Consider the following 27,132-nt stretch of genomic DNA (forward strand, 5'->3'; position numbering starts at 1 on the left):
AGGAACCCCCGCCCCATCAGTGACTCCCTCATCCCGAGAAATGAGAAAAGAGCGAGGCGGTGCTGGCGACAGCGGCTTTATTGAAAGAGAAGAAGGGCCGGGTGCGACCCCCGAGGGGGGCAGAGACCGCCCCGGGCTCACCGTGACCCACGGGGACGGACCCCCCCCCCCAAAAAACTCTGGCTGAGTCCCCCAGGTGACGACCTGGAGCCTCTCAGCTTGAGACCCCCCCAAGTGATGTCCCTGTGCCCCCAGTGTGAGCCCCCCAAGCGATGCCGCTGTCCCCCCGGCCTGGCTGAGCCCCCGGTACCGGCCCCGGTAGCGGGCGGGGGTCGCTCACTGCGGGGTCCCGGGGGCCCTGCGGGGGCTCTGGGGGACCCCTCCCCGGCGCGGGGGGGCTGCAGCGCCCCGGGCCCGGCTCAGCTGCTCCACGGAGGCTTCGAGGTGTGCGAAGCGATCCGAGAGCCGGCCCAGCTGCTCCTTCAGGCCGCGGAAATCCCGGTACAGCTCATCCAGGGCCCCCGACAGCGCCGGGATCCTGCGGGAGCGGCGGCGTGAGGGCAGGGACCCCCAGATACCCCCCCAGATACCCCCCAGGGACCCCCAAATATTCCCCCAGGGACCCACAAATCCCCCCCGGCCCTCACCGGCCGTAGTCGGGCAGCACGCTCTGGTGGTCCGACAGCAGCAGGTTCCTCAGCTGGGAGGTGATGGCGAATTTCCAGTTGTCCAGGACCAGCGTCAGGTTGGCGCAGCCCCTCGCCGGGGGTCTCTGGGCTGGAGGGGCCGGGCTGGGACCACGAGCAGCCCCCCAGGGACAGGACCCTCACCCAACCCCTCAGCGGGACCCCTCCGGCCCGCTCAGGCCGCTCCCCGTGCCCGCAGCCCGGTGGGAAGGGGGTCCCGAAGGCCGGGAGTTACCATCCGCTCCACCGTCCCACGCTGCCGGCCGCCGGCCCGGCCTGCCCGCCGAGCCCAGAGCCGCGAGCAGCAGCACGGGGAGCAGCCGGGCCATGGCGGGGCCGTGTCCCCGTGTCCCCAGGGCTGCAGTGTCCCCCAGGGCCGGTGTCACCTCCCCAGTGCCGCGGCCGCTGCCGCTCGCCGGGCTGCGCTCCCCGCTTCTGGCTCCTGCCGCTCCCGCTCCCCCTTTTCCCGGCTGGGGCTGGCAGCGGGCCCGGCCGCACGCGGCTCCGGGGATGATTGCAAACAGACCGCGGACACGAGCCCGGACACACATCCCGCCGGGACCGCGGAGCATCCCAGCCCTGGCTGCTCGCAGGTGACAGAGCACGGAGGCACGGTGCTGTGTCCCCCTGTCCCAGCCGGGAACACGGAGCATCCTGAGCTCGTTCTGGCACAGATGGTGGAGCACAGCACATGTGCTGGGGCACAGGCCCCCATTCCCATCGGGAACACAGAGCATCCCAGCCCCACCCGAGGTGACAGAGAGCAGGAGACAGCGGTGGGACACGGTCCCCCAGCTTCCACTGGGAACACAGAGTATCCCAGCCCCATCCTGGCCCAGCTGAGGGAATGCAGGAGGCACAGCGTTAGGAATGTGGAGCATCCCGGGACAGGTGACAGAGAGCAGGAGGTTCCGGTTTGAGGTGCTTTTATTCCACGTTACTTGCAGCCCCCGCGCCTGGTCAGCCCAGCCCGGCCCGGGTGCTCCCAGCACTGCATCCCCAACCCCAGCACACCCAGGGGAAAAGCAACCGCAGCCCGGAGCCGGGCCTTGGGATGAAGCCTTTGGAAAGCCCCAGCGAGGGGCAGGGGGCTGGGGGTCCCTGCCCCACTGGGGGCTGGGCAGTGCTGTCCTGGAGCAGGACAGGCCCTCCGGACCCCTCCCATGAGGGGACACGGGGCAGTGCTGGAACCGGTGCCCCCGGGACTGAACCACAGCCCACGGAGCCAGGGCTGGGGAGCTCCAGGATGGGCCTGGGGGGCAGAGGCCATGTGAGAGGAGGGCTGAGCCCCTCCAGCACCCGCCTGCCCCTCTCCCCTACCCAGCAGTGCCCAGGGCAGCCTCAGCTGGGGGCTGAAGGGAGGCTGGGGGGCAGCAGCCCCGAGCCCCAGCTCCGGCCAGGACACACTCTGGAGGGATGTGGGAAGGCACCAACTGGAGACTGGCTCCCAGGGCACGATGGAGGCGAGGTGGGTGCCCGAGTTACGTGGCTGCCCTGCAACCTTTCCCTGGGAGCCCAGCCGTGCACAGTCGGGGGACACGGCACCCGGAGGGGACGCCCCTCCCACAGCCCCCATGGGATGCCAAAGCTCACCAAGCAGTGCCAAGCCACGAGCTGGCACGTGCCCACCCCATGCTCGGTGTCCAGGGGTGCCTGTCCTGCTCTGGGAACGTCACAGCCACCTGCCCGTGCCGCCGGGGTCGGTCAGTGCCGGAGCTGTCGGGATCCAGGCACTCAGGCGGGCAGGGAATGAGAGCAAAGCTGTGGGCAGGGAGATGCCAAAGCCTCCCTCTCCCCTTGGGTAGGAAGCGGGCACGGGCAGCTCCCTACGCCCGCCAGCTCCCCCAGGGCAGGCTGGCAGCAGCTGAGGGTGGGGGCAGGGGCCAGCCCAGGCACGGGCTGAGGAAAGCGTTGGTTGTCCGGGCTGGGAGCCCCCAAAAGGGAGCGAGGAGTAACCGGGGGGCTGGAGCCACCCGTGCCTGGCTCCGCAGCCCAGGCTGGAAGCTGAAGGGAGGAGAGGGAAGGGACAGGCGCCACGCCGGCCGCTCCGGGCAGGAGCGGGGCTAGGAACGGGGCAGGCTGCACATCTCGCAGTGGTCCGTGCCCGGCTGGTTCATGAAGGTGCAGTGCTGGCAGGGCCACATGGCCGCGGCCACGGCGTGCGACGAGCCCCCCATGGCGCCGTATTCCTGCAGTCCCGGGAGCGGGACACCCACCGTGCCTGCGGGAGAGAGCCCGGGGCAGCGCTGGGATCCCGCTGCACATCCCACCCTGCAGCCCCCTGCTCAGCCCTGCCCCACCCCTGCAAGCGCTCCAGGCCAGGCTGCATGGGGCTTGGAGCAAACCGGGTCTGGTGGAACATGGCAGGGGAGTGGGATGAGATTTAAGATCCCTTCCAACCCAAACTATTCCAGGATCCCATGACCAAGAACAGCCCCACGAGCCTCCAGTAGCCTCTGTGGCAGCTTGGAAGCAGCTCCACACAACCCCCAGCCAGCTCTGCCAAGGGACAAGGGACGCCCTCCCTGAGGGACACCCTGTCCCAGGGACCCCTCTCTTACTGCAGAGCTGCTCGATGGTCGCCCACTGCTCCGATTTTTTCCAGGTCTGTGCAAGCTCCTCATTTTTCGTCCTCACGGCTTCCAGCAACAAGCTGATGCTGTCCTGGAAGTCACAGGCGGGAAATGAGCACTGGGGACCCCTCCAGTGCAAGGCAGGACCCTGAACCTGAGTTGTTCCCTCTTTCCTGACATCCTTGGGGTGCCCCAGTTTATCCCTCTGCTCCCCAGCATTGAGACAGATCCCAACACCCCAAAAGCTCCGTTCCTCTGCTTCCAGGAGATATTCCCAACCCCTGTGGGACACTGTCCTGGCACTGTGGGCCACTCCCAACTTCCAGAGGTGCAATCCCTCCATGCTGGAGCACTCCAGCCCCCATCCCTGTTCCCGTCCTGATCTCCAGCTGCCCACGGTCATCCCGGCAGCCTCGCGCACGCGCAGCCTCCGGCACACACGGCGCAGCTGGATCTCACTGGGAAGCTGCGGGGCAGCTGCCAGGCCCCCGGTGCCCGGCCAAGGGCAGCAGAGCTGCACAGCCAGGACCTCGCTGGCCTTGACTTCTGGGGGCTCTGATCTCCTTATTGTTCCCACCAAATTCCTGATTCTGAGATAATTTTTTAAACATTTCCAGCTCTGGGAGCCGCAGCCAAGTTGGCTCTGGGAGCATGTGGACAACCACCCCCCCCTCTCAATGCTCCCAGCAGCTCAGGGACTTTGTGTTTAGAGTTTAAAAAAGGTTTTAAAACTCTTTAAACCTTCTCCCAACAGCTTGGTCGGGAAGAGCTGGCACAAGGCCCTGCCCAGGGGGGGATGGTGTGGGGACAGGACCCTCCCAGCCCCGTTACGTACCCGCAGAGGCATGACCTCGTTTGTGACCAGGAAGAGGAGCAGATGGAAATCAGAAATGATGTCTAGGAAAATGGAGGAAGTATTTTGGGACAGGTATGTGGCCAAACTGTGGAAGTCCTGGGGAGAGGGGACAGTGATGAAGAGACGTCAATTCCTATTTGGATTCACCAACAGATATTCCTGCCCCTCTGGCTGTTGTCTGCAATGTGCAGGGACTGATTCCCAAAATCAGATCCCTGCCTGGCTGACTGAATCCCAGCTAACAACTTCCAGGAAAAATGAGCTCCTCTCAACCAACCCCAGCACCCACAGGGCTGATCTCAGATCCAAGAGGTGCTGAGGGGGAGCCAGGCAACTCCAGCCTTGTTCCTACAGAAGAGTGTGAAGAGGACAGAGCAGCCCTTTCCTCCCCATCCTGTGCCTTGGCCTCTTGCAGCTTTCTGTGCTTAAAGATTCCATCCACTAAGAGCAGGCAGCGCTCTGGGAGCAGGAACAGACCCCAGTCTCAGCAGGTTTGTGCTGTCACCATGGGGCTGGAGCCCCCTTGGTCCCTCTGGAGCTGCCTGGCAGGCACAGGGAGCCCTGATGCCGTGGTGGATGCGGCGGGAGCTCGGCAGCAGCCGGCACTCAGCATTAGCATGCAGACACTGCTCCGTGCAGGAAGGATCTTGGCAAGCTGAGCTGGGAAGGGGTGACTTGAGGGCGGGAAGGGGTGACTTGAGGGCACAGCTGTCCCTCTGCAGATACCAGTGAGCACGAGGGAGGCAGAGCCCATCCCTATGGAACCTGGCTCTGTCAGGAATTGCCCCTCACCTGAGTTTCTCCCAGCACATCGCGGTTCTCGATGGGGAATGGATTTTGAGAAATAGAAAAAGTGTAGACTGGATCCTTGGGGAAAGTTGTAGTAATCTGAAGAAAAAAAAAAGAAAAATACAAGGAAGAATGATCAGAGACAAGTGGGATATGGGAAGCAAGTCCAGATAGCTGAGAACAGCCATGGCTATGATCCCAACTCAGTCAAACACTGAGGGATCCTGCAGGGATCTCATGGCTTTTAATTTAATTTAAAGTGATATTCCATCACCACACTCCCTGGCTCCTTTTCTAAGGACATGATGGGTTTGGTCCTGACAGATGCCATGGAGATCACCTCTCCCTGCACTGGGATACAGCTGTGCCCTGTGCCAGGCAGCTGCTGCTGGAGGGAGGTCCTGGGGGGATCCTCATGCATGTTCCACCCCTCTGTTTTCATCCCAGTGTCACCCCAGGTATCCCAGGAACAGGTGCCTTCACTCCTGCAGGAATTCCTGTGCTCTGGCACTGCCTGTGCCAGGGGCAGCTGGACCAGAGAGGCTGCTCCAGGTGGATCTAATGGTTGTTGGCACCATCTCTAACTCCAGCAATATCATCTGGCATCCCAGTTATTTGCTTTCTTGCCTTCCATGTTTTAACTTTGTTTCCCAGCCCCCGGGGCTGAGCTGTGCCGTGCCTGGCAGCAGCTCTGCTCTGGCCAAGCTGTGCCAGAGAGCGAATTCCCTCCTCCAAGAAAAGGCATTTCTGGACAACCTGCTGAGTCACTCAAAGGAGATGGATCCCTAATTGCTGCTCTGGAGTTTCCTCATTAGGCAGTGCCCGGGACACGGGTCCATGGGGCTGCTGCTTCCCGGCCATGTGGCTCAGGGCCAGCTCAGAGCCCTGATAAGGCACCAGGCAGTGCTTTCCTGGAAAACAAATGTGTTCCCTGGCACCACACGGACCCCACGGAGCAGGGCAGCCACCTCCCTGCTAGGAATGCCTGGCAGCAGCAGGCACAGGAGGATAATCTGTCTCAGGAATCCCTTCCACTGGGAATTTCAGAGGTGGGTTAGGAGTTTGCTCCACTCTGACCATCTCCTGTGGGAAGCAAACACGTGCAGGGAATACTCACGTCTATGATGAGGTACTCGACCGGGAGCGGGCGAGCCAGCTGGGTGATCTCGTTCCCAAACTTGTCTATGTCCTGAAAGAAAAAGGGCTGGATTATTCCTGAGCATGGAAGTGGTGTGAAGCCCAAGGGGATTTTAAATGCCATTTAGGCAGCAGCTCCATCTTAAAGGACAGATTACCCCTGCCTCCTCAGCCGAGGCAAACCTGCCTTTCTGCAAGTCCAGGAGTGCCTCAACCAACTCTTCACCTGGGAATTGGGAATCCGGGCACTTTCTCATACCCAGACCCTTGGAACCAGCACATCCCACGGCATAAACTTGTTTTGCTTTGCCAGACGAAGGGAACATAAAGTTTAATTAGGCAGACAAACGGCCGGCATATGTTCATTAATCATAACCTGACAATTAGACGTGATTGATGTCAAACACGCCGGGTTCAAACGCCGCTTCGGAAATAAATCCTGGAGAACTGACACTTTTCATTAAAGATTCCATACGAGGGGGTTGTGTTTTCTCCCTAAATCATCACTTAACGTGGCATAAATCATTCATGGAGCCCCACATAAATCATACGCCCGTAATTCCCAGGCAGGGACGTTGGACTGGACGTTCCATGGGCTCTCGGTGGCGGGAGCTGGATCTGGAGCTGTCACCCCCAAAGGCTGCGGGTCCTGCTCTTCCCGCGTGGGATGGGAGCAGCATTCCATGGGCTGAGCCAGGGAGCACCATGCAGGGCTGATTCCAGGACTCCCAGCCGTGTTTTCTCGCGGAGAGCACCACTCCAGCACCACTCCCCCGCTCTCCCTGGTGTTTACACAGCTATGAGGAGCAGCAGCCAGCACCACCCCTCTCCCAGTCAGACCTTGTCCCAGCAGGCTCCGGCACGCTGCTCCCCTCCAGGCACAGCCCCCCTTCCTGACCCCCTCCCCAAGCACCCCCTGTCCCCAGGAACTGTTCCCTCTGTAAGAAAAAAAAATCTCCCAGTCTTTGAAGCTCCTTTGAAAGGCAATCCTGATAAGGATCTTTGCTCCTCGAACATGACAGGTTGTGGCCTCAGATCTCTCTGGCTCTGACAGGAGCAGGAGGAGCCGTGGAGACGTTTTTTGGGAGATCACAGGACCCCAGAGCCAACCTGCTTCTAGATCTCAGTGATACCACAAGAGGCAGGAATCAGATCCAATCAGCTTCCCAAACACAATCCTGCCCTGCATGAAGGGACCTGCAACAACTCACGCATAATTAGCCCATCTGGAATTCATTTTCCAATCTAATTAAGTTCTAATATGCAGAAACATTTTTCCAGCACCTGTTGGCTTTAATCTCCCCCTCTGGGGATTTCCATGTTAAATGCCTGCTTTTTCATGGCATGCTGCTGAGGCCTCTGAGACATCCACAGACTGGAACCTTGCTCCCCCCCAAACTGAGGACATGTCCTGATCCTGACAGGACAGTCCCCCTAAACCCCAACATTCCTCTCACACCACCATGATAATTTAATTATGTTCTAAAGGCCTTAATGAACATCAGGTTGGGACTGCTGGGAGAAAGATCCTTATCCTGAGCTTGGCATCACCAGGACCCTCCCAGCACCCTGTTATTGCTGCAGCCTGAGACCCCCAAAGCCCAGTGGCACCAGCTCCAAAGGGAGGGCAGGGAAGGGTTAATGGAGCAATGAGCATTTGGCTTTGGGACAAAAATCCAGCAGCAAGGCCTGGAGGGTCTGGACAATGCATCACCCCAGTGGAGATTGCATCAAGGCTGGGATTAGAGCCTTTCAACCCACTGGAGGCAGGAGCTGTGATGAGGGATGAGGGTGAACAGGGATGAGGGTGAACACAAACGAGGAAAAGGACGGGAACACAAACACCTCGGCAGGATGGAAAAACTTCTGGGTGGCCTCAGGATTATCCACGGAGGGTGAGGGGAGCAGCCAAGTGAGGAGCCCGGGGAGCTGCCAGCCAGGAGGGAGGCTCGGGATCCACGTCCCAGGACAGCCGTGAGCATCCCACGCCGTCACCATCCCATGCTGTGAGCATCCCACGCCGTCATTCCCGACCTGCTCCCTCTGCTGAAGGCACGGCAGAGCTCGGCAGCCATCTGTCCTTCCCATGTGTGAATAAATCCCAGCTTTGCTCTTCCCTCTGCTGACTTCCAGGCGCTTTCCCGGGCAGTCCTGCCCCTCGCACGGGGAGCGCGGCTGAGGTGCAGGAATGAAGTGACTTCTCCAAGAGCAAGTGACAGGTCAGGGAGAGTTGAAACCCTTCCCAGGAGATTCCTGCTGAGCTAATCCAGCATCCTCCTCCCCGGAGCAGCTGGGACATTTAAGGCTAAGGCGGCTCACGGGCTGGTGGGAGGGCAGCCAGGGAAGTCCTTCCCTGTCAGTGAACGCTCCCTGCAGCCTGGCTCTCCCTGGGAAGAGGATTCCCGATGCCATGGCAGGACAGCCTGCCTCAGAGCTCCTGCTGGGCTCTAATAAAAGCAGGGCCCTGGCTCGGGGCTGTCCCAGGGAGGGATGGGACACGTGCTGAGCTCAGAGCACAGACTCGAGGGCAAAGGGCTCTTGCACAACGCTTGTAAAGGGGTTATGTCTTACACCATCCCAAAGAAACTCTGGGGGAATGCTAAACCATCCCAAAGAACCTCTGGAGGCACATTAAACCACCCTAAAGGAACTCTGGGGGGATGTTAAGGCAGCTGGAAGATGCAATTCACTGCAAGGATGACAATGACATCGTGTTTGCGCTGAGCTGTCACAAATACCTGTGATAAGAGACAAAGCCAGCCAGCCCCCAAATCCAATTATCCAGGAGTTTTAAAGCGTCTGTAAAACATCAGGAATCTCTTTCCACAGCTGATGAAGTTAATGGTGGAGCAGTTCAGAGTTCCTGGGCCAGTGGACTGGCAGGAGGTGACAGCAGGGATGGGGTGCAGCAGCCCCACGGAGGGATCCCCCAGCTGCACCATGAGCACTCCCTCAGTGTTCAATACCAACCCAAAGTACATTCTCAGTGGAATCCAAATCAATCCAGCTGTTTTCTAAAACCAGATGGACAGGGGAGGCTGCTCAAGGACAGAAGACAGGATGGAAAATCACGTGGGATATTCAGCCTCATCCAGCTCAGAAATGAGATGAAGTGGCCGTTGCAACATCATCATCTTCACTCAGAGGGTCTTTATCCCACCCTGTGTCTGCACATCATGGACTTCCTGAGCTTCCTGAGCTCTGTGTGCTGAGCTGGCCAAGCAGCACGTGCTGGTTATGCCCCGTTCCAGCTGGAACCAGTGCTGAGCCCTGATGCTTCCCAGACACCCCTGGAGGCCGGGAGGGATCCGTTCTCCCTCCTGCCTCATCTTACCTGGGGAGGCACCTCAGAGCAAAGGAACTCGTTCTCACAGTCCCCAAAGCCCTGGAGTTCCCCACTGGAGCAGAGCTCTCCCTTCCTGAGCCAGGACAGCAACGGCTGCGTGTCCAAAGCCAACTCCACGGGGGTGGCTCCTTGGAGCAGCAGGCGAGAGGCCAGCATAAAAGGAATAGTAAAGAAATACAGAAACCACCCAGCTGCAGGCTCAGGAAAACCACAGGACAATTCCAGTGCCATCAGCTTTCCCATTTCCATGGAAGAAAAGCAGCCCCTTTTCCCATTCCCAAGCTGGAGGTGAATCTACCACGCTGCCCTCGGACAGATCCGAGTTCCACGGATCCTGCCTCACATCTGGCTGTTCTATAAATACATCCACACTCCACAAACATCAGACCTCCTGGTCCTCATCCAATTATAATTAATTTGTAGAGCTCCTTTCATCCTAAAGGGCTTTTCAGATGAATACTTGGATATTGTATGGGAACGCACATGGACTTTTCTCTGCACAGTCCCAGAGAGAACATCAACTACTCCAAAGTGCAGATTTCTCCCCAAAACTGGCTGGGGGGTCAGCACAGAGTGGAACCCCACATCACAAGCTGGGGACAAAGGGACAGCAAGGTACTGGACCCCAAAGATTCTATCCTGTGCCACCAGATTGCAGCTCCTCCTGGAGTTCACCGGGGCTCAGACACGGCTGTTGTCACCATCCCAGGATGAGGTAGTGTCTCTGATCTCCAGCCTTGCACATTTAATGGGACCCCAAAGGTTTCCCAGGCCAGGAGTGACTAAGCCTTCCACAGATTTAAGAACATTCAAAAATAATTGAGGGATCCTAGAGCCAAAGCCATTGAAGGCTGAGGGAGAATCCCACCTGGCAGGACCATCCTCACTCCGTGGAAAGGGCAGTTAGGGAGAGAAGTTCTAAAACATGAAAGCAGCTGCAGCCCGACCCAGTGAATCAGTGGATGATGGAAATTTCCAGGGAAGGCTGGAGCCATCCGTTCCCATTTTGTTTATCTCCCTGCTTCAGATTAGAGATGGGAGTGAAGCCCTTGTGGGAACACCCACCGGCTTCCTGCTGCTCCCAGCACCCCGGGTGGGCCACATGTGGGCCACAGACCTGCAGGACCTCCTGCGAGGCTGCCCGAGTGTGGCACAGCCTGGGCTGCTCGGGGCTCAGGGATCAGCCATGCCAGGAGATGATCTCATCCTCCTCACGTTCAGGGCCAGCCTTTGCACACCCGGCTCCGCTGGATTGTAATTGGCCCCGGTTATCAGCTCCTAGGAGGAAGCTGCGTGCTCCAGAGAGAGCAGGGTTCCATCTGCTCTCCCTCTCCAGCGCTGGATTCAGCCCAGAGGTGTTCCTTGTTTCCAGGTGGGGTCAGGGCAAGCGGTCTGGCACTAAGGGGTGGAAACCATGGAGGCTCACAGGGAAACCAGCACTTCCCAATCCCACGCTCAGGGCATGCAGAACACCCTGACCAGCTCCATTCCCGCTGCTGGAGCACAATCCCCTCATTCCACTCCTCCCAAACAAAGGCAGCTTTCCTTACCCTGTGCTCCTTAAAGGACAGCTTTACCACAGGCAGCAGGAGCAGACAGGACAGGAAGAAGATAACTAACGGGGTGATGGATGGCTAATTAGCCAGTGAGCAGTGCCATTAATTAACTCCCTGCTCATGGGGCACCAGGAGCCCTGGGCTGGAGGGGCAGCGCTATCAGCATCCGCAGGGAGCCTGATCCAGAGTTCCCAACTCAGCCATACAGGCACAGGAGGGGCTGAAAGGCTCCAGGAACAACTGGCAAGAGAATAATGACATTCCATGCATCAGCAACAACCCCAAAGTGCAGCAGGCAGGGACAGCAGTGACACCTCATGTCCTGCCAAGACCCCTCCTGCAGAGCTGCCTCCAGCTCTGGGCTCCTCAGCACTGGAAGGACGTGGAGCTGCTGGAGTGAGTCCAGAGGAGGGGGAATTCATCTGGAGATATCTGCTTGGAGAAGTCTCCAGGGAGACCTGAGAGTCCTTTCCAGTGGCTACAGGGGCTCCAAGAAACCTGGAGAGGGACTTTGGGCAAGGGATGGAGTGCCAGGACAGGGGAATGGCTTCCCACTGCCAGAGGGCAGGGTTACATGGGATATTGGGAAGAGATTTTTCCCTGTGAGGGGGTGAGGCTGTGGCACAGATGCCCAGAGCAGCTGGGACTGCCCCTGGATCCCTGGAAGTGTCCAAGGCCAGGCTGGATGGGGCTGGGAGCAGCCTGGGACAGTGGAAGGTGTCCCTGCCCATAGTAGGAGTGGAACGGGATGAGCTTTAAGGCCCCTCCCAACCCAACCCATTCCATGACTCTACGAAATTGAGTATTTTGGACATGCTCTGGGTGCACATTCCCCCTGCTGCTCCTCAGGATCAGGGGCACATCCTGGAGCTGCCCAGGCCCTCAGCCCTCACCTTGTAGAAGACATCAGGCACGTACTGCTCGCTGCTGGACTCCTTGGCGTAGCCCAGCTCCGGCGCGTCCCGGCAGGGCAGCAGGCACTCGTCCCGCACCAGGGCCATGCACTGGTTTGAAACCTGGTACCCCTCAAAGTGCACCTGGTTGTCAGGACCACCTGCAGGAGGAGGAGAGGATGGTTAAAGATCCCAGGATCACTGAGGTTGGAAAGCAGCTCCAAGACGGATCTGTGACCGATACACGCATTGTCACCCAGGTCAAGATCCCTGGACACCTCCAGGGACGGGGACTCCACCTCACAACCCCTTCCCATGAAGAAATTCTTCCTGAAAATCCTGCACAGGTGTGATTTCCCTGGTGTAACTCCAACAAGAATGGCTGGAAAAGCTGCACTAAGGTTAGACTCGATGAATTTGGAGTTCTTCTCCAACCTTAACAATTCCAAGACTCCATGATTACACACAAGGCTAACAGTGATGAACACTGAGATGAAGCTGCTGGTGCTGCTGCATGATAAGAATTTTAGGAGAAAATTCCCTCTAAACTCCACATTTTTGTAGCCACACACATTTCCACAACTATCCCAAGAGCACAGAGCCCAGGGAACAGCAGGAATGCTCTGCCAGGAGCTCCAAGGAGGAGGAGCTGCCCTTTTGGGGGTGTCTGACAGCATCACCCTGCAGGTACCTTCTCCTTTTCCAAACAAAGCTCAGGCACGCAGCTCCTGTGGCCCTGTTTCACTCCCAGGGATCCCTGAGCTGCGGATCACCCGGTCATGCCAAGCCTGAACAGCGTTTCCTCAGCCTGTACTGGATGGTTTGCTGGAAATCTGACATGGAAAGAGGGAATTAAGAGCCTGGCTCACGGAAGGATCACATGCTTGGCACTTCCATTTGGATAATGTAAGCAACATCAGGTCATGTGTCACTGGAATACAACTGGAAAGAGGGGAGGGAGGCAGATGGTAGGAAAACGTTACTATTTCCAAAGCTAGGAATTCAGGAGGGAATAGGAATTAATCCGTGTGGAGGACTTAAAGGCAAAGTTGATGCAAACTCTCCAAATACATTTCTGCAGCGCAAAAAGAGGGACTCAAGTGTTTAAACAGAACCTGCTGGGCTGATTGAAGAGAGGAGAATGAAATTATCTGGAACAGCAAAGAGGAGATATTCCTTTTCTACCCTTTGATCTGTAACCTCAATCACTCACTGCTCCAGAACAAACACTCCCAGAAATTAAACATAGACCAGGACGGGGGAAGGCCTGAACAGTGTGTTTGCACAGTAAAACACGTTTAAAAAAACAAAATTAAATAAATATATATATATAAAAAGAGAGATACAGATCTATATTTAATGAGAGATGGATGTGTTTAGCAGTCTGGAATGTACAGGCATGGGCCTGTTAACTAAAAAAAGAGCTTTTTCACTGAAAAAAAGGCCCTGGGAACCCTTACAAAGCCAGGCTCAGGGCAGGCAATGTCCCATCCCACTTTCACTTTTCACTCTGGATGTTATTTAGAAGTCATGAGAGTTCTTCCATTGTGTTAAACAGAGCCAGAACCAGCGATTCTGCTCCAGGGAAGGTTTAAATGAAGACATGTGTCATCCCATGGAGAAGAACAGAGTGAACTGGGAACACTCCAGCTCTCCCAGCACATGCCAGTGTCCCCCCTCCCAGCCCAGCCCATCTACGGTGCCTCTGGAGACTCCCTGAAAACGGCTAAAACCAGAGGGTTTAACCATAAGCACTTTGCAGGAGCTTCTGTTTTACTCAGCCAAAAAATGTTTCCAAACATTATTTTTTTTTTTCCCTGACAGATTATTTTTTCCCTGTCAGGTTTCCCTGACAGCGACATGAGGGTGGGTAAAGATCCCTCCTGAAGGAGGAACTAATCCATAACTCTTGGAGTGTTTTGGTTCTGCACTGCTGCTTCCAGGCAACAGAATTTGGAGCTTAAGGATTTGAAACAAAAAGTGAGCAACAGTTGTTGTTGCCCTGGCTGCAGGCAGAGAGTGATTTCTGGGTCAGAGAGGTGGGGCTGAGTCTCAAATAAGTCTCTTTAAACAGCTGTAGAGTAAAAACCAGGCAAATAAATAATGAGTGAGTAATTGTAGAGAGGCTAAAACAAAGAATGGAGAAGTATTTTAATTGATAGAGCAAACCCCTTGCTAGATAGGACAGATGGGGAGCAGGACTGTGATTTTTGGCATATTCTTCTACTAACAAGAGGTAATTCAGGTGAAGCCCAGATGGCTGAGGCCAGTTTGTACCTGTAGCCACAACTGTGACAAACTTGGATCCAAAGTGCCCGTCGGGAGAGAGGCGACAGATGTTGGGCTGCTGGTTCTGGAAGTTGCCAGCTGTGATGCACTCCTCTGCACTCAGGAAATACGTGTCCTGGGGGGAGAGCACGGACTCCAATCAGCCAAAGGACAAGGTGACGTAGCCCAGACCTATTTCCCTGGGCTGCAGCCAAGGAAAACGACCAACACCCCAGGAAAACACGCTTTCGTGGAAAGCTCTGTGGAGCCCGGGACAAGAATGTGACCTGTCAGCTCCCCAGCCCTGGGCTGGCTCTGGACTGTCCCACCTCGAGTCCCACCCTCCTCTACACACCTTTTTTTTTTGAAAAGTCAAGTTTCACTTTCCAAATATGGATATCACTGGGTTTACAAGGACAGGAAGCTGAGGAGGCTGAAGTTTGAGCCACGTATGTGTCATAAAGCCCAGCCCATGGGAACATCCTCTGAGTCACTCTGCCTCACTGGATTTCTCCCTCATATCCCCCTCCACTCCCTGGAGTTTTCTTAGCCCTAAAAAGGGAAGGGATTTGGATTTTGGGAAGGAATTCTTTCCTGTGAGCAGGGTGAGGCCCCGGCACAGGGAGCCCAGAGCAGCTGTGGCTGCCCCTGGATCCCTGGAAGTGTCCAAGGCTGGGTTGGACAGGGCTTGGAGCAGCCTGGGATAGTGGAAGTGTCCCTGCCCATGGTGACACTGGATGAGCTTTAAAAAGTCTCTTCCCACTCAAATTGTTCCACGATTCCATGAGCACCATCTCCTCAAAGCTGGGTTGTGAAGGGCTCCCCCTGCTTCCCAAACAGTTCAATCCCTAACATTTCCAAGGGTTCCAGCTCCTTTTCCTTCAGGAATGCCTGGATAACCCCACCTGCCAAGAATTCCAGTGCCACCTGCAGCCCTGGCTCAGTTCTCTGCCTGGCACAGGAGCTGGAATTCATTTGGAATTGGCTGGGTCACACCTGGATCTCACCTTGTTCCTGCTGTATCGAACGGTCCCTTTCCGTGTGTCTTCCGAGACCAGGTCAGTAAATATCCAGCCAACCTACAAAGGGGGATGGAGAACATTGCTTTAAGGAAAAAAAGGACCAAAAAAAAGAAGGAAAGAGGAAACCAGAAGAGCTCAGACATTTTCTGCTCACAGGACACAATGTTCTTGGCTCCTCTCAGCCCTGTGCACACTGCCTGCAGGGAATGGCTCTCCCAGCTGTGCAGGGCTCCTTGGAATCCCATTTCCAGGAGCAGCAGCATGCCAGCTGGCCAGCCAGGGCACCTGCAGCATTAGGTTTCACTATGGAATATGTTTTCATGGAAAGATCTGGAGGCTGCAAGAGGCCTCTGTGGCACCACCCCCAGCATTTCCTACGGGGAGTGTGGAGTGGGATCCGTGGGTGACAGAGCAGCTCATGTGGCCCCAGTCCGAAGCTCTCACACAATCCCAGTTTGAACCCTGCATGCACTGGTTAAAGGAAAGCTCATACTGGAGTGTGATTCATTCCAAACTGGAGTGGGACCCCCGAAAGCACATCCCTGTTCTTTGTGGTACAAACACACCTCGGAGTGAACCCCTTCAAACACGTGTGATGTGTGTCCAAACACTCTGGGATCAATCCTTCCACACACCCTGGGATGATCCCTCTCCACCCAGGAGCCAATCCCAGCTCCCACAGCATTAACCCTTCCAAGGCAGAAGCGATCCCAACTCCCCCGGAGCCCAGGCAGACCAAACCCTGCACCCAGCACTTGGTGACGAGTGAAATCCCATGGATTAAAAATATCAGATGGGAGAACATGGAAATAAATAACACACGGAGAAGTTCTGCTCCAGCCTCTGGCGAGGGGTGGGATCTTATCTGGGAGAACAAAGCCCTCCCCAGATGTTTACAGTCTGCACTGAGCCTTCTCCCAGGCGGGTTTTCTCCAGCAAGTCAAAGCTTGTTTGTGTACATCCCATTCCTGGCATTCCCACCATACCAACGCTGCTCCCAAACCGGAAAACATCAGTGCAGGTTGGAGGGCTGTCAGGAAATCAGGGAATCCTGATGGGATCACTGCAGGCTGGAACTGAGGGGGACCTGCACCCCTAACCCCACACACCACTGACTCCCTGCAGCACCAAGGAGGGAAAGACAACCCAAGGGCAGCCCTTGCTCCTGGAAATGGAGCACAGAGGCAACTCCAGCTCCATCTGGGCCAAATTAGCACTTGCCAGGGAGATGCTCCCAGGAATGGCTCCTGTTAGAGTGGAAAGAAAGGGAAGATGGAGTTTGTGCTGCTTTGCCCCTGCTACTGCAGCCCCACAGCCCTGCGAGGGGCCTGTGCTCAGGAAAACCCTCTGGATTTGGGTTTCAGACCTAAAAATTAAACAGCTGCTGACACTTTAGCGAGATTTAGGTAACCTAGAGGGTCTTGGATAACCCCATGGAGCTGGAGAGAATTGCTAAACACTTCCCTGCCACACACAAACACATGAGGTCCGACACATCCTGACCTTTCTCAGGCCGAGCTTTGCCGCGATCTCATCCACAACCTCGGCTTTGGGATCCTCCAGGATCTCCAGGCTGTTCTGGGTGCCAATCTGCAGCAAAGAGACACTGGTTAGTGACACAGAACTGGGGAAAAACCAGTACAGGCACTGTGGGCAGTGAGGCAGAGGGTGGGAGCAGAGCTCTGGGCTTCCCCTCAGGCATCACCACAGACTGGTGTCCCCCCAGAGATCTCCCTGTGCCACTCTGCTCTCAAGCCACGCTCCCAAGGATCCATTTGTTCCTTTTCCACTGACAATCTGTTGCATTTCACTTGGCAGAAACCATGAGGAGGAAGGAAATCCATGAAGAGCACTCAGCTGAGGAGTGGTGCCGTGCCCCACCTAGTGGGGATTCCAGCTGCTCCAGCCAAATCCATCCTCAGCCTCTCCATCATTTCATCTTCAGATCATTTAGACTTCATTCTGTCTAATTAAGCTGCTTCAGTTTTCCCAGAGAGATGGTAAGGAACTGAAGCAAGGGCTGCAACTGTTTTTTCCTAGCACAGAATCTGCTGGAAAGCCAGGAATCAAGGAAAAATTAAAAGTGAAATCCACTGTTACAAGTCACCCTGGATTTAAATCATCTGAGGGTAAAAACCAACAAAAAGCAAAAATGGGGTTTAAAATTCTTTCTATGGCTGCAAAGGATGGTGATGTTAAGGACATAAATCATGTCCTCTTTTCCTCAGGCTGGTTTTCCTTGGGAAGATGCAGCTGAAATTACCAAACTAAAAAAGTGTTTGTGTGTTCCCTGATTCTGAATGAGCACTGTGTGCCCTGGGTCTCACCTTTTCTCAGCACAGTTTTCCTTGTGGACCCACAGCTGGAAATATTGTGTGAGTTTTTCCAAACTTTAAAGGTGTTTGTGTGTCCCCACCAATTCTGAGGGCCCCGGGTCTCACCTGGGGGGGTTCATAGATGGCTGGAAATATTGTGTGAGTTTTTCCAAACTTTAAAGGTGTCTGTGTGTCCCCCCCAATTCTGAGGGCCCCGGCTCTCACCTGGGGGGGTTCATAGATGGCCGCCACCTCCGCCCGGATTCCCAGCGGGATGTCTTTGTGCTCCGTGTACCGGCCGTACAGATATCCCAGATGTTGGTTCCCTGTCTTCCTCCAGAAGTCTAGGAAGCGATCTGCAATTGTGTGGTTCTCAAACATGATGTTGTCAACATGCCTGTATTTCTGTTTGACAAAGTTCAAGCGTCAGGCCGTCCTCCGCTGGCTCCGGTCCCTTCCCAGGACACACACCACCCTCCGGAGCTGGGTCCTGCACAGCAGGGCTGGGGGAGCCTGGGGGTCCCTCCCTCTTCCCTCTGCTCAGCTCCCACCCCTCAGCACTGCTCCCTGCTCAGCCTGGAGTGTGGGAGGTGCTGAGCACCCCCAGCACCTCGGGGGCTTGGCTGGGACCTTCGCCCCAAGAGCCTCTGCAGGGAAAAGGACACTGAAATTTAGGAGGAAAGAAGCAGAACCTGAGTGGCCTTTTGGATCCCATGAGGAAAACCAGCAGGATTAATCACCAGTGCTGCCAGCTCAGTCCTCACGCTGGGAGGAAATTCTGACCCAGGACATTTTGGAGCCCATTTTGCTCCAAAGAAGACCTGGACAGGATTGCCCTGACACCTGGAGGCTTTGTGCTCCTAGCTGGCTTTTCTGGAAGTCACCTTTCCCAAAGTAAAAGCCAGGTCCCCTGGCAGGTGCCCCAGCTCCTCTCACCTGTCGGTTGAGGGTGATGGCGCTGGGCTGGCACTTGGTGCAGATCCCCTCGGGCCAGGGAGGGTGTCCCTCACACCCCGACTTGATCTTACAGCTGATGTTTTCCAGGGCTACAAACTTCCCTCTGGGAGAGGAGGGAGGAGAAAAGGGGAAGAGAAATAGAGAGACAGAAAGAGAGAGAAAGAGAGAGAGAGACAAAGAGAGAGAGAGAGAGAAAGAGAGAGAGAGAGAGAGAAAGAGAAAGAGAGAGAGAGAGAAAGAGAGAGAGAGAGAGAGAAAGAGAAAGAGAGAGGAGAGAAAGAGAGAGAGAGAGAGAAAGAGAGAGAGAGAGGAGAAGAGAGAAGAGAGAGAGAAAGAAAGAGAGAGAGAGAGAGAGAAAGAAAGGAGAAAGAGACAAAGAGAAAGAGAAAGAGAGAGAGAGAAAGAAAGAAAGAGAAGAGAGAAGAGAAAAGAGAGAGAGAAGAGAAAGAGAAAAGAGAAAGAGAGAAAGAGAAAGAGAGAAAGAGAAAGAGAGAAAGAGAAAGAGAGAAAGAGAAAGAGAGAAAGAGAGAAAGAGAAAGAGAGAGAAGAGAGAAAGAGAAAGAGAGAAAGAGAAAGAGGAGAAAGAGAAAGAGAGAAAGAGAAAGAGAGAAAGAGAAAGAAGAGAAAGAGAGAGAGAAAGAGAGAGAGAAAGAGAGAGAGAAGAGAAAGAGAGGAAAGAGAAAGAGAGAAAGAGAGAAAGGTGGGAGAAGAGAGGAAGAGGGGGAAGAAAAGGCTGCTGTTAGCACAGTAAATGCTTTTAGAGCAATCATTTATGGAGCACATGGGAAGCAAGAGATTGTAGCACCACAGCAAACTGTCCTTTCACGTGCACAAGGCTTCCTGGAAAGGGAAATTCCCTTCAAATGAAGTCTCATGGACTTGAGCTGCATCTTCCAAAGAGATTTTAGAAGTCTCGATGGTATTTAGGAATAGCAGGGAGAAGATTACACCTCTGTGTAACTTATGCCCACCAAGTCTGAGAAACAGGCTTGGAGCTTGGTGTAATTAGGGAACTTCTTTCCTTCCATCTGGCCTTCCCTCCCATCAGGAGTGCTTCCTGGAAGGAATTATATTGCCACAGGAAAAAGGAAAATAGAAATAAACGGGGACATAAAATAAAAATACAGACTTCTAATGTTTCCCTCCTGCCTTTTCCTTTTATCCTCAACTTTTCAAAGTGTTTTTTTCTCCTCTGTTTGCCATTCAATCCTCGTGTCCAACACCGAGATCTGTCTGTGTTAAAAACCCGCAGCTCCAACCAGATTCCCCTTAAACCCAGAGATTTCCTTACTTGTCTGCCCCTCCGGTCAGCTTCCTGATGTAGGCATGGAATGACATGTGCTTCACCAGGAGGCTCCAGATGGTTCAAATAATCCTCATCGAAGGGCTGCCAAAACACGGCACAGAGCAGAGCCAGGTCACACACCTGTCTGATAACGCCCTGATCCCTCAGCAAATGCATGTTCCACACTCAACCCCGCCAATGTGGAAGCAATCAAGGAAATTCAGCTTCATTTTCAAGGCAGCTACTACTGGGATGCAAACAGTGAGCTTTACAACGGGAGTTTTATGGTGGCCTCCTGCTCTGGGAACAGATTGCTCCACAAATCAGAATCTCAACGGCAAAAGCTTTTTCCTTTCAATATCTAACAACAAACAACGGGCCCAGCTGTTCCAACATGGTCAAGGATTCCCAGAGCACTTCCAGCAGAGGGGAACAGCCATCCTGGAACAGCCAGGATCCCTCTGGAGCAGTGGCTGCTGCTTTGTGCAGTGAATTACACAGCCCAGCACGTTTGGAGGTTCACTAAAGCTGCTTCAAGCTGGATAATCATGGAATGGTTTGGGTTGGGAAGGGTCTTAAAGCTCATCCCATTCCACCCCCTGCCATGGGCAGGGACACTTCCCCTATCCCAGGTTGCTCCAAGCCCAACATTTCCAGGGATGGAGCAGCCACAGCTTCTCTGGGCAGCCTGTGCCAGGTGGGTAAAACTGGCAAGTGCTGGGATCTAGGAGAGAAGGGACAAAACAAGAAAATCCAGGGAAAAGTGAAGACTGAGGGAGAATGGAGCTTTTTTGAAGCACTTTCTGTTAAAGTCATTAGTACAGAAAAACACCTTTAACCAGGATCAACCCAGGGGCAAAAAGGTCTCGAGCTTTAGTGATCCCAGAACCAGCAGCTCTGGTGGTGCATGGCAGGATTCCAGCCTGGAGCTGCCACCTCTTGGCAGGCAGAATTCCTAGGAAAAATGTTCCTACTGGGAGGAACTGGGGTGAGCCTGTAGCACCTTCCTGGGGCTCTTACCTCCAGTGGGACACAGTGCACACATTTGCCCAAGGGGCCGTGGCGACACCTGGGCAGAGAGAGAGAACTGGGGTTAAATCTCATTTCACCTGGAAACTGAAGGAAGACTAAATCTTATTTAATCATGGGAAAAAACAGCCTGTAAAAGTTTCTCTGGAGTAAGTTTGGTGTGGGAGAGCTACATGAGCTCTGAGCAATCCTCCACTCTCCACGTGGCAGGGTGATTTGAACAAAAAGCCACCCAAAGTGTTCGTCCTTTATCAGGAAGGGCAGGAACAACCAGGGAAGTGTGTGTTTATCAGGCAGATAAAGTCCTGCTGGGTAGAGTTACAGAGAGGAAAACATCTCCTTTTGTGGTGCTTGCTTTAAAAAAAGCCCCTAAACCAACAATAAAACATCCCCAGCACCAGCTCAGTGCTGGTTTCCAAAGGAAGGGCCCAGGAGAGGAGCAGCGAGGTTGGGCTGTGGAAACAATGGATGGCATCCAGTTGCAGGAGGTTTTTTTAAGGATGTTTTGTGGCAGATAATGTACAGAAAGGAGAGTTAAATGCTGCTAAAGCACTCAGCATCCTTCACTGGAGATTGATCCACACTCCTAAAGCCAGGAACCAGCCCAGACAACTCCTTTTATCCTCAACACCCTCCCCTGGGCCTCGGCTCCCTGCTAGGAACAGCTCCATCAATTCTCCTGAAAAACGTGGGCAAGTTCAAGGCAATGTTTCTGCCACAGAGTGGTGGGTTTGCCTTTATTGCTCCAGTGATGAGACATCCCATAATTTATGGTCAGTTGAGAAGGTCAGGGAGGATCTTCCACAAACTTCCTCATTGTTGCAGCACTGAAGAGAAACCACGTGGAGGACAACCCCCAAGGGGAAGAGCAAATCATTCTGTTTGAGCAGGAATTCCTGCCTTTAAAATTTTCCTTCCAACCTTTTCAGGAGTCTTGTTCCAGAGGGTTCCAGCCCCAAGGCCACAACCAGTGCAGGCATCAGGCCAGGAGCCAGCTGGGTCATTAACACTGAGCAATAAAAGCCCCCTCCAAGCAGAGGATGTTTTAGCAGCCCCAGAGCAGGTTTTGGGTGGGTTTAACTTGTTCTTGTGTTATTTTTACACAAAGAGAAGCTGCTTTGTTTCCCTAAGCCTCTTGAATGGAAGAGCTTTGAGAAGTTGGACTTTGGTGCATTTTTGTGAGCAAAAGGGACTCCCTGGTTTCATGGAGAAGTCAGGTGGACACGTGATGAAGGGAAGCCAGAGCAGGCAGAGACCCAAGTCCCACTTCCAAACCTCTGCCATTGGATACTTCCATTCCTTCCCTTCACTTCCATCATTTCCTTTATGAGGAGTGGCTGAATCTGAAGGCACAGAGTGCTCCTGCTTGGGACAGCAAATTCTGGAATGGTTTGGGCTGGAGGCACCTTAAAGTTCATCCCATTCCACCCCCTGCCATGGCAGGGACACTTCCACTGTCCCAGGCTGCTCCAAGCCCCATCCAACCTGGCCTTGGACACTTCCAGGGATCCAGGGGCAGCCACAGCTGCTCTGGGCAGCCAGGACCTCCCCACTCTCACAGGAAGAATTCATTTCCCAATATCTCATCTACCTCTGCCCAGGAAGAATGCAGAATGTTCATTCCAATCTAGAGAATTCCCAGTGCTTTAGGAACACAAAATCCAGGAGCACAAGCACCAGGGTCTCCTCCATCAGAACAATGGTTGCTCTGAGTGAGTCCTTCCTGCCAAAAACCCTGGGATTTGGGCATCTGCTTCCTCCCTGGGCTCACCAGGGCTCCACGGAACCTCCCAGGACAAGGGCAGGGGTTGTTTTCCCTTGAGAACGTCCCCAAGGCACTCAGGATGGAGCCAAGGGCAGTTCCCACAGTAATTTCCTGACTGCTGGGCTGGACCATGACATTCCAGGCTCTGGTGAGCCCCAGATCCACGGGCAGGAACACAACCCAACCCCACTTACAGCTGCTGGTCTCGGTTCCGGTAAATCTTCCCATCCTGCTTGATCAGGTACTGGTCAATCTCATCTTCCACCACCTGGGGGGCCCCCCCAGGCCGGGAATTTTGGGAGACAGAAGTGTCCATGGTCTCTGAGGAAGAGCCAGCCGGGCTGGAGGGATACAGGAACAGCATATCCCCGTGCCTGCAGGGTGGGAAACAGCACATGGGTAGTGGGAGGTGTGGGAGACAACACCCTGGAAGCTGGAGGTGCTTCCCAGCAGGCAGCCATGGAAGAGCATGGAATGTGGCACAAATTCTAACCAGACCACAGGTGGCAGCTGGAAGCTGCTCCGTGAGCCACCCCCTCCTGCTTTTATTTGCAATAAATGCAAATCCTTCCAGCAGGAGACAAAGCTGAGGGGGAAATATGGAGGAGGGAGTTGGGATGAAGGAGTGCAAACAAGGATGTGGGAGAGAAAGCTGGGAAGAGGTAGGGAAAGGAGGGTGAGGTAGAGAAAGCAGGCACGTGTGAAGGAAGGCAGGGATGAAAACAGGGATACAGGAGGGCAAGTGTGGGGATGAGGCAGGGGAAGTTGGGGATGAGGCAGGGAAAGCTGGGATGAGGCAGGGAAAGCTGGGACAAAGAGGTGAAAGCAGGGATTAGGGAGGGAAATCCAGGATGGAGCCTCCCCACATCGAACACACCCCAAGGAGTGACCAAGGAACAGCCACCACCTCTCCTGTGTCACTGAGAGCCACCAAGGCCCTCCCTCCCCAGTCCCAGCAGTGAAGCTCTGGAAGCTGGGGACTCCTGGGGTGTGACTTTTCCCATTTTGGAAGCTCCAAGCAGAGCCCCCCATCCCAGTGAGGGCTCACTTGATCTTGAGCAGGTTGAGGGATTTGTTCTGCGCTGCCGTGATCTCCCCAGTCCTGTTCCGGTTGGTGTACACAGAAAAGCCATTATTCCTGATCCCAAATTCCTTGGCCACCTGAAACACAGGGAAAAGGGACAAGGTGTGAGGTGTGAGCCTCCTAGCCAGAGCTAATCCCAGAGAACTCCTCCAGAAATTCAGCTCCATTCACCCCCACTCCTGAGCCTGGGATAACAAGAGATGGAAACACCTGGAAAAACAGTGGATTAAACCAGGAGCTTAAACAACTCAACCAGAACTGTCTCTGCCTCACACAACACAAATGCAGAGTTTCAGCTACAGCCAGACAAGCACTGCATGACTGGAGGGGGAAACTTCTCCATTATCCCAGTTTTCTTGCTGCAGCTGAACCAGAATTCCACAATCCACACCTTCATCTCTGTGGATTTTTTACCCTCAGCTCCATTCCCACCTCCCAGCTGCTCCACTCAACCTCTTCCTGCTGTTCTGTGTGGTTTTCCCCCTTTCCTCCTCTCTTCCATGGAATTCACTCCCACAACAGCCACCCCTCAGTCCCCAGGCAGGTTTTCCCAGCTCAGATTAAGTCTGCTTTACCTGGAATCAATCCAACACCTCTTCCCAGCAAAAATAATTTGTACATTTGGCCCCTTGAGAACTTCATCAGTTTAAAAGTGGTGTCTAAAGTTTATCTATTAGCCAGGTTTTGCCCTCGATTCTGAGGTGAAAGGCCCTTATTTTTATGAATAAAACCAATTCCCATGGCTTTGGTCAGAGTCAGGGATGGGATCCTGCCCACAGGACAAATCTGATGAGCCACAAAGAGCTGTCACATGAGCACAGCCATGAAAAGCAGTTTTTTTTCCTGTCAGCTTGGCTGTGATTTGCAGCACTGAGTGATCCCTTTGAATGGGACCCTTTCACAGGGATCAGCTCCTGCTCCTCAGGCCACAGAATTCCATTTTTGGGGGCAGACAAATCCCACAACACATTAACAGCAGGTTGGAGTTGATTCCCAGTCCTGAGCACACCCACAGTCAGTTTTTTTGGTGCTTTTGCCCAGGATGTGCCACAGGAGATTGGGGAAGATTCTCCAGCGCTTTACTCCTTGAGCACTTCTGGAGCAGATCCAGGTTAATTCCTGGTATGGAAGCAGCAATCTGATACCTCTCCAATTACAGCTGTCCCCCTAAACACCAAACCCAGCCCCTGGGTGAACATTCCAGCGTTAAAATCCACAGCACAGGCAGGAGAGACCTGGATTCAGATAAAACACAGACCTCGGGTGGGAAATTTGCCACTTTCCTCTTCCAAGCAAACCCTGCAGCAGGAAATAAACCCAAACACGTCTCTGCTCCAGCTCAGCCAGAGGACAGAGCCTTCCCCAGATCAACAGGCAATTCCAGGTGCTTTTGTCCTGGCAGGAAGTGTTTTCCAGCCCGATTGTTCCCTCGGGTAACCTGAGCCATGGAAAGCAGCAGCTCGTTCTGCACAGGCTCCAGAGATCCTGGAAGCTCCTCTTGCCTTGGCTGAGGCTGCTCAGAGGCTGCAGGGAGTGTCCCTGAGCCAGCCCTGAAAAACAGCAGCATTTTCCCTGGCCAGGTGGGAACGCTGTCAGGGAATGCTGTCCTGTCTGGGCTGCAGCTCCACACAAAGCTGTGACTCACAAAGGGAAGGTTTCCACCTGCTCCCATTCCCTTCAGGAATACAAGTCAGGGAGCAAAGAACCCCCAGTCCGAGGGTTCCAGAGGAATTCCAGGGGGGAAGCAGAAGGAGAACTGCTCACTCCTGAAGAACACAGAGCAGCTGCATCACAGCAGAGCCAGCCCCAGCCTGGCGTGTTTCCCTCCCCAGGAGAGCCCAGGGGCTCCTGAGATCTCACTCCATCCCTCCCTTGCTCTCTCCAAATCCATACTGGAAATCCAGGAGCACACACAGCACATCCAAATGATATTCCAAGCTCAAATCCAGCAGCTGAGCCAGCCTGGAACCCACCTGGAGCAGCAGGTTTGACCATCCTACAGCTCCCCTTCTGTTTCCCAGCTGCCACTTCCTTGGGAGAACCCCAAAAAGTCCTTCCCAGGGAAGTTCCCACTCCAGGAAGCCCCAACGGAGAAGCTGAGAGAGATCTTTCTTTAAATTTGTTATTTTCCCTCTGGAACAACACAAGCTACACCAATCAAAGTGTGTTTTTCCACATGGAATGCTGTCCCTCGCTGCTGCCAGGGGGGTTAAACACGGATCTCCCACGGGACAGAGCCACGGGAGCCCTGCCCCATCCCATGGGAAGGTGCTGTGGATCCTGGGGTACCTTTTTGAGGAACGTTGCCACCGTTTCTCTCTTCGTAGCCGTGATTCTTTTCACTCCATCTGGCGACTGCACACGGATGATCTGGGAATGAGGGAACACCGAGTCAGGGAGGGGGGACAGAGCCCACTCTGAGCCCCCAGGCTGATGGTCCCCACTCCTCCCTCCTGTTTCCATCCTCCAAAGGGCCTGGGAACACCCAGGAGAGCAGCTCTGGGTGATGTCTGTGAGCATGGGGGAATCATTCCAACGCTCCGGGCTCTTGGCACGAGTTGACTCCAAGGAAAACACCTTTGGCCAAAGCTGTGACCTCGGAGGTGGAATTAGACCTTGAGGAGGATGGATCAGACCTTCCGAGGGGAGTTATTCACACAGGCACCGGCCCGACCGGTGTTACCGGGCACTGCACAGCTCGTGCCTGAGCCCCGGGAATGCGGGAGTGGGGAGCGACCCGGGGCTGCAGCTGCTCCCGGGAAACCTGAGCTCCTGGACGGCAACAACTGCGGGGACCGGGCACGGGGAATCCTCCGGGAAGGGGCGAATGTAAACACCGGTGTCCCGGAGCGCTGAGGGGCACCGGAGCTGTTCTAAAGGGGACGCTCAACCGCTGCTGTGTGACACGGGGACACGGAGAGCTCCTTTCCGCTCTCCCAGCTTCCCTGCCGGGCACAGGCCGGCCGGGCCGGGGCCGGGAGCCGTTCACCGGAGCGAGCAGCCCCTTCTCCCCCCGGCCCGAGCCCCCCGCCCGCGGCTGAGCGGCACCGCGGGGTCCCGGCCCCGACCCCCGCGGAGAAAACCACGTGGGAGCCGCCCGCGGCGCCGCTCCGGGGACTGCCCGGCCCGGACACCGCCGGCCTCGGCCCCGGCCCCCCCCGTCCCGGTGCCCCGTCCCGGCCCCACAGGAATCTGCTGCCTCATCGCCCCTCCCCCGGCCGCACTCACAATCGTCTCGGCCATGGCGCTGCCCGCGGGCCCGGGGCTCGCCGCGCCGCACAGACACGGCCCGGTGCGGCCCGTCCCGCTCCGCTTCTCCCGGCCCTTCCCGGCCCTTCCCGGCCCTTCCCGGCTCCTCCCGGCCCGGCCCGCCGCCTCCCGGGACCGGCCCGCCCTCGCGCCCGCCCCCCCCGGCCCCGCGCCCCGCGCCCGCGTTCCGGCGCACCAAGGTTCCTACCCCGGTGTCACCGCCAGCCGTCCCCCCGCGCTGCCTCGGTGCAACCGCCATAATGGTCCCCCGTGCTGCCTCGGTGCTACGGATATAAGTGTCCCCTCCCGCCGCCGCGCTCGC

General features: G+C 55.3%; 2 protein-coding genes across 2 annotated transcripts; both read right to left on the minus strand.

Annotated features, from left to right (window-relative positions):
- Positions 1 to 60: 60 nt before the first annotated feature.
- On the minus strand, positions 61 to 1,567 carry LOC131585688 (uncharacterized). Its single transcript, XM_058852060.1, has 3 exons — positions 922 to 1,567; positions 648 to 777; positions 61 to 538 (listed from the first exon to the last, which is right to left on the minus strand). The coding sequence occupies exons 1-3, from the start codon at positions 1,565 to 1,567 to the stop codon at positions 337 to 339; spliced, it is 978 nt and encodes a 325-aa protein (XP_058708043.1). The 3' UTR covers positions 61 to 336.
- Positions 1,568 to 1,595: 28 nt separating this feature from the next.
- NPLOC4 (NPL4 homolog, ubiquitin recognition factor) lies at positions 1,596 to 26,967 on the minus strand. The gene is given in 18 exon segments (XM_058852039.1): positions 1,596 to 2,907; positions 3,248 to 3,350; positions 4,095 to 4,211; positions 4,908 to 5,003; positions 6,022 to 6,093; positions 11,837 to 11,997; positions 14,114 to 14,240; positions 15,112 to 15,183; positions 16,630 to 16,716; positions 17,667 to 17,846; positions 18,378 to 18,501; positions 19,690 to 19,745; positions 19,747 to 19,785; positions 20,704 to 20,752; positions 22,672 to 22,851; positions 23,526 to 23,638; positions 25,851 to 25,931; positions 26,790 to 26,967. Coding segments are annotated over 18 exon segments (1,830 nt in total). The 5' UTR covers positions 26,805 to 26,967; the 3' UTR covers positions 1,596 to 2,749.
- Between the last annotated feature and the right edge of the window lie 165 nt (positions 26,968 to 27,132).

The sequence above is a fragment of the Poecile atricapillus genome, chromosome 17 (genome assembly GCF_030490865.1).
Source record: "Poecile atricapillus isolate bPoeAtr1 chromosome 17, bPoeAtr1.hap1, whole genome shotgun sequence".
Taxonomy (NCBI): Eukaryota; Metazoa; Chordata; class Aves; order Passeriformes; family Paridae; genus Poecile; species Poecile atricapillus.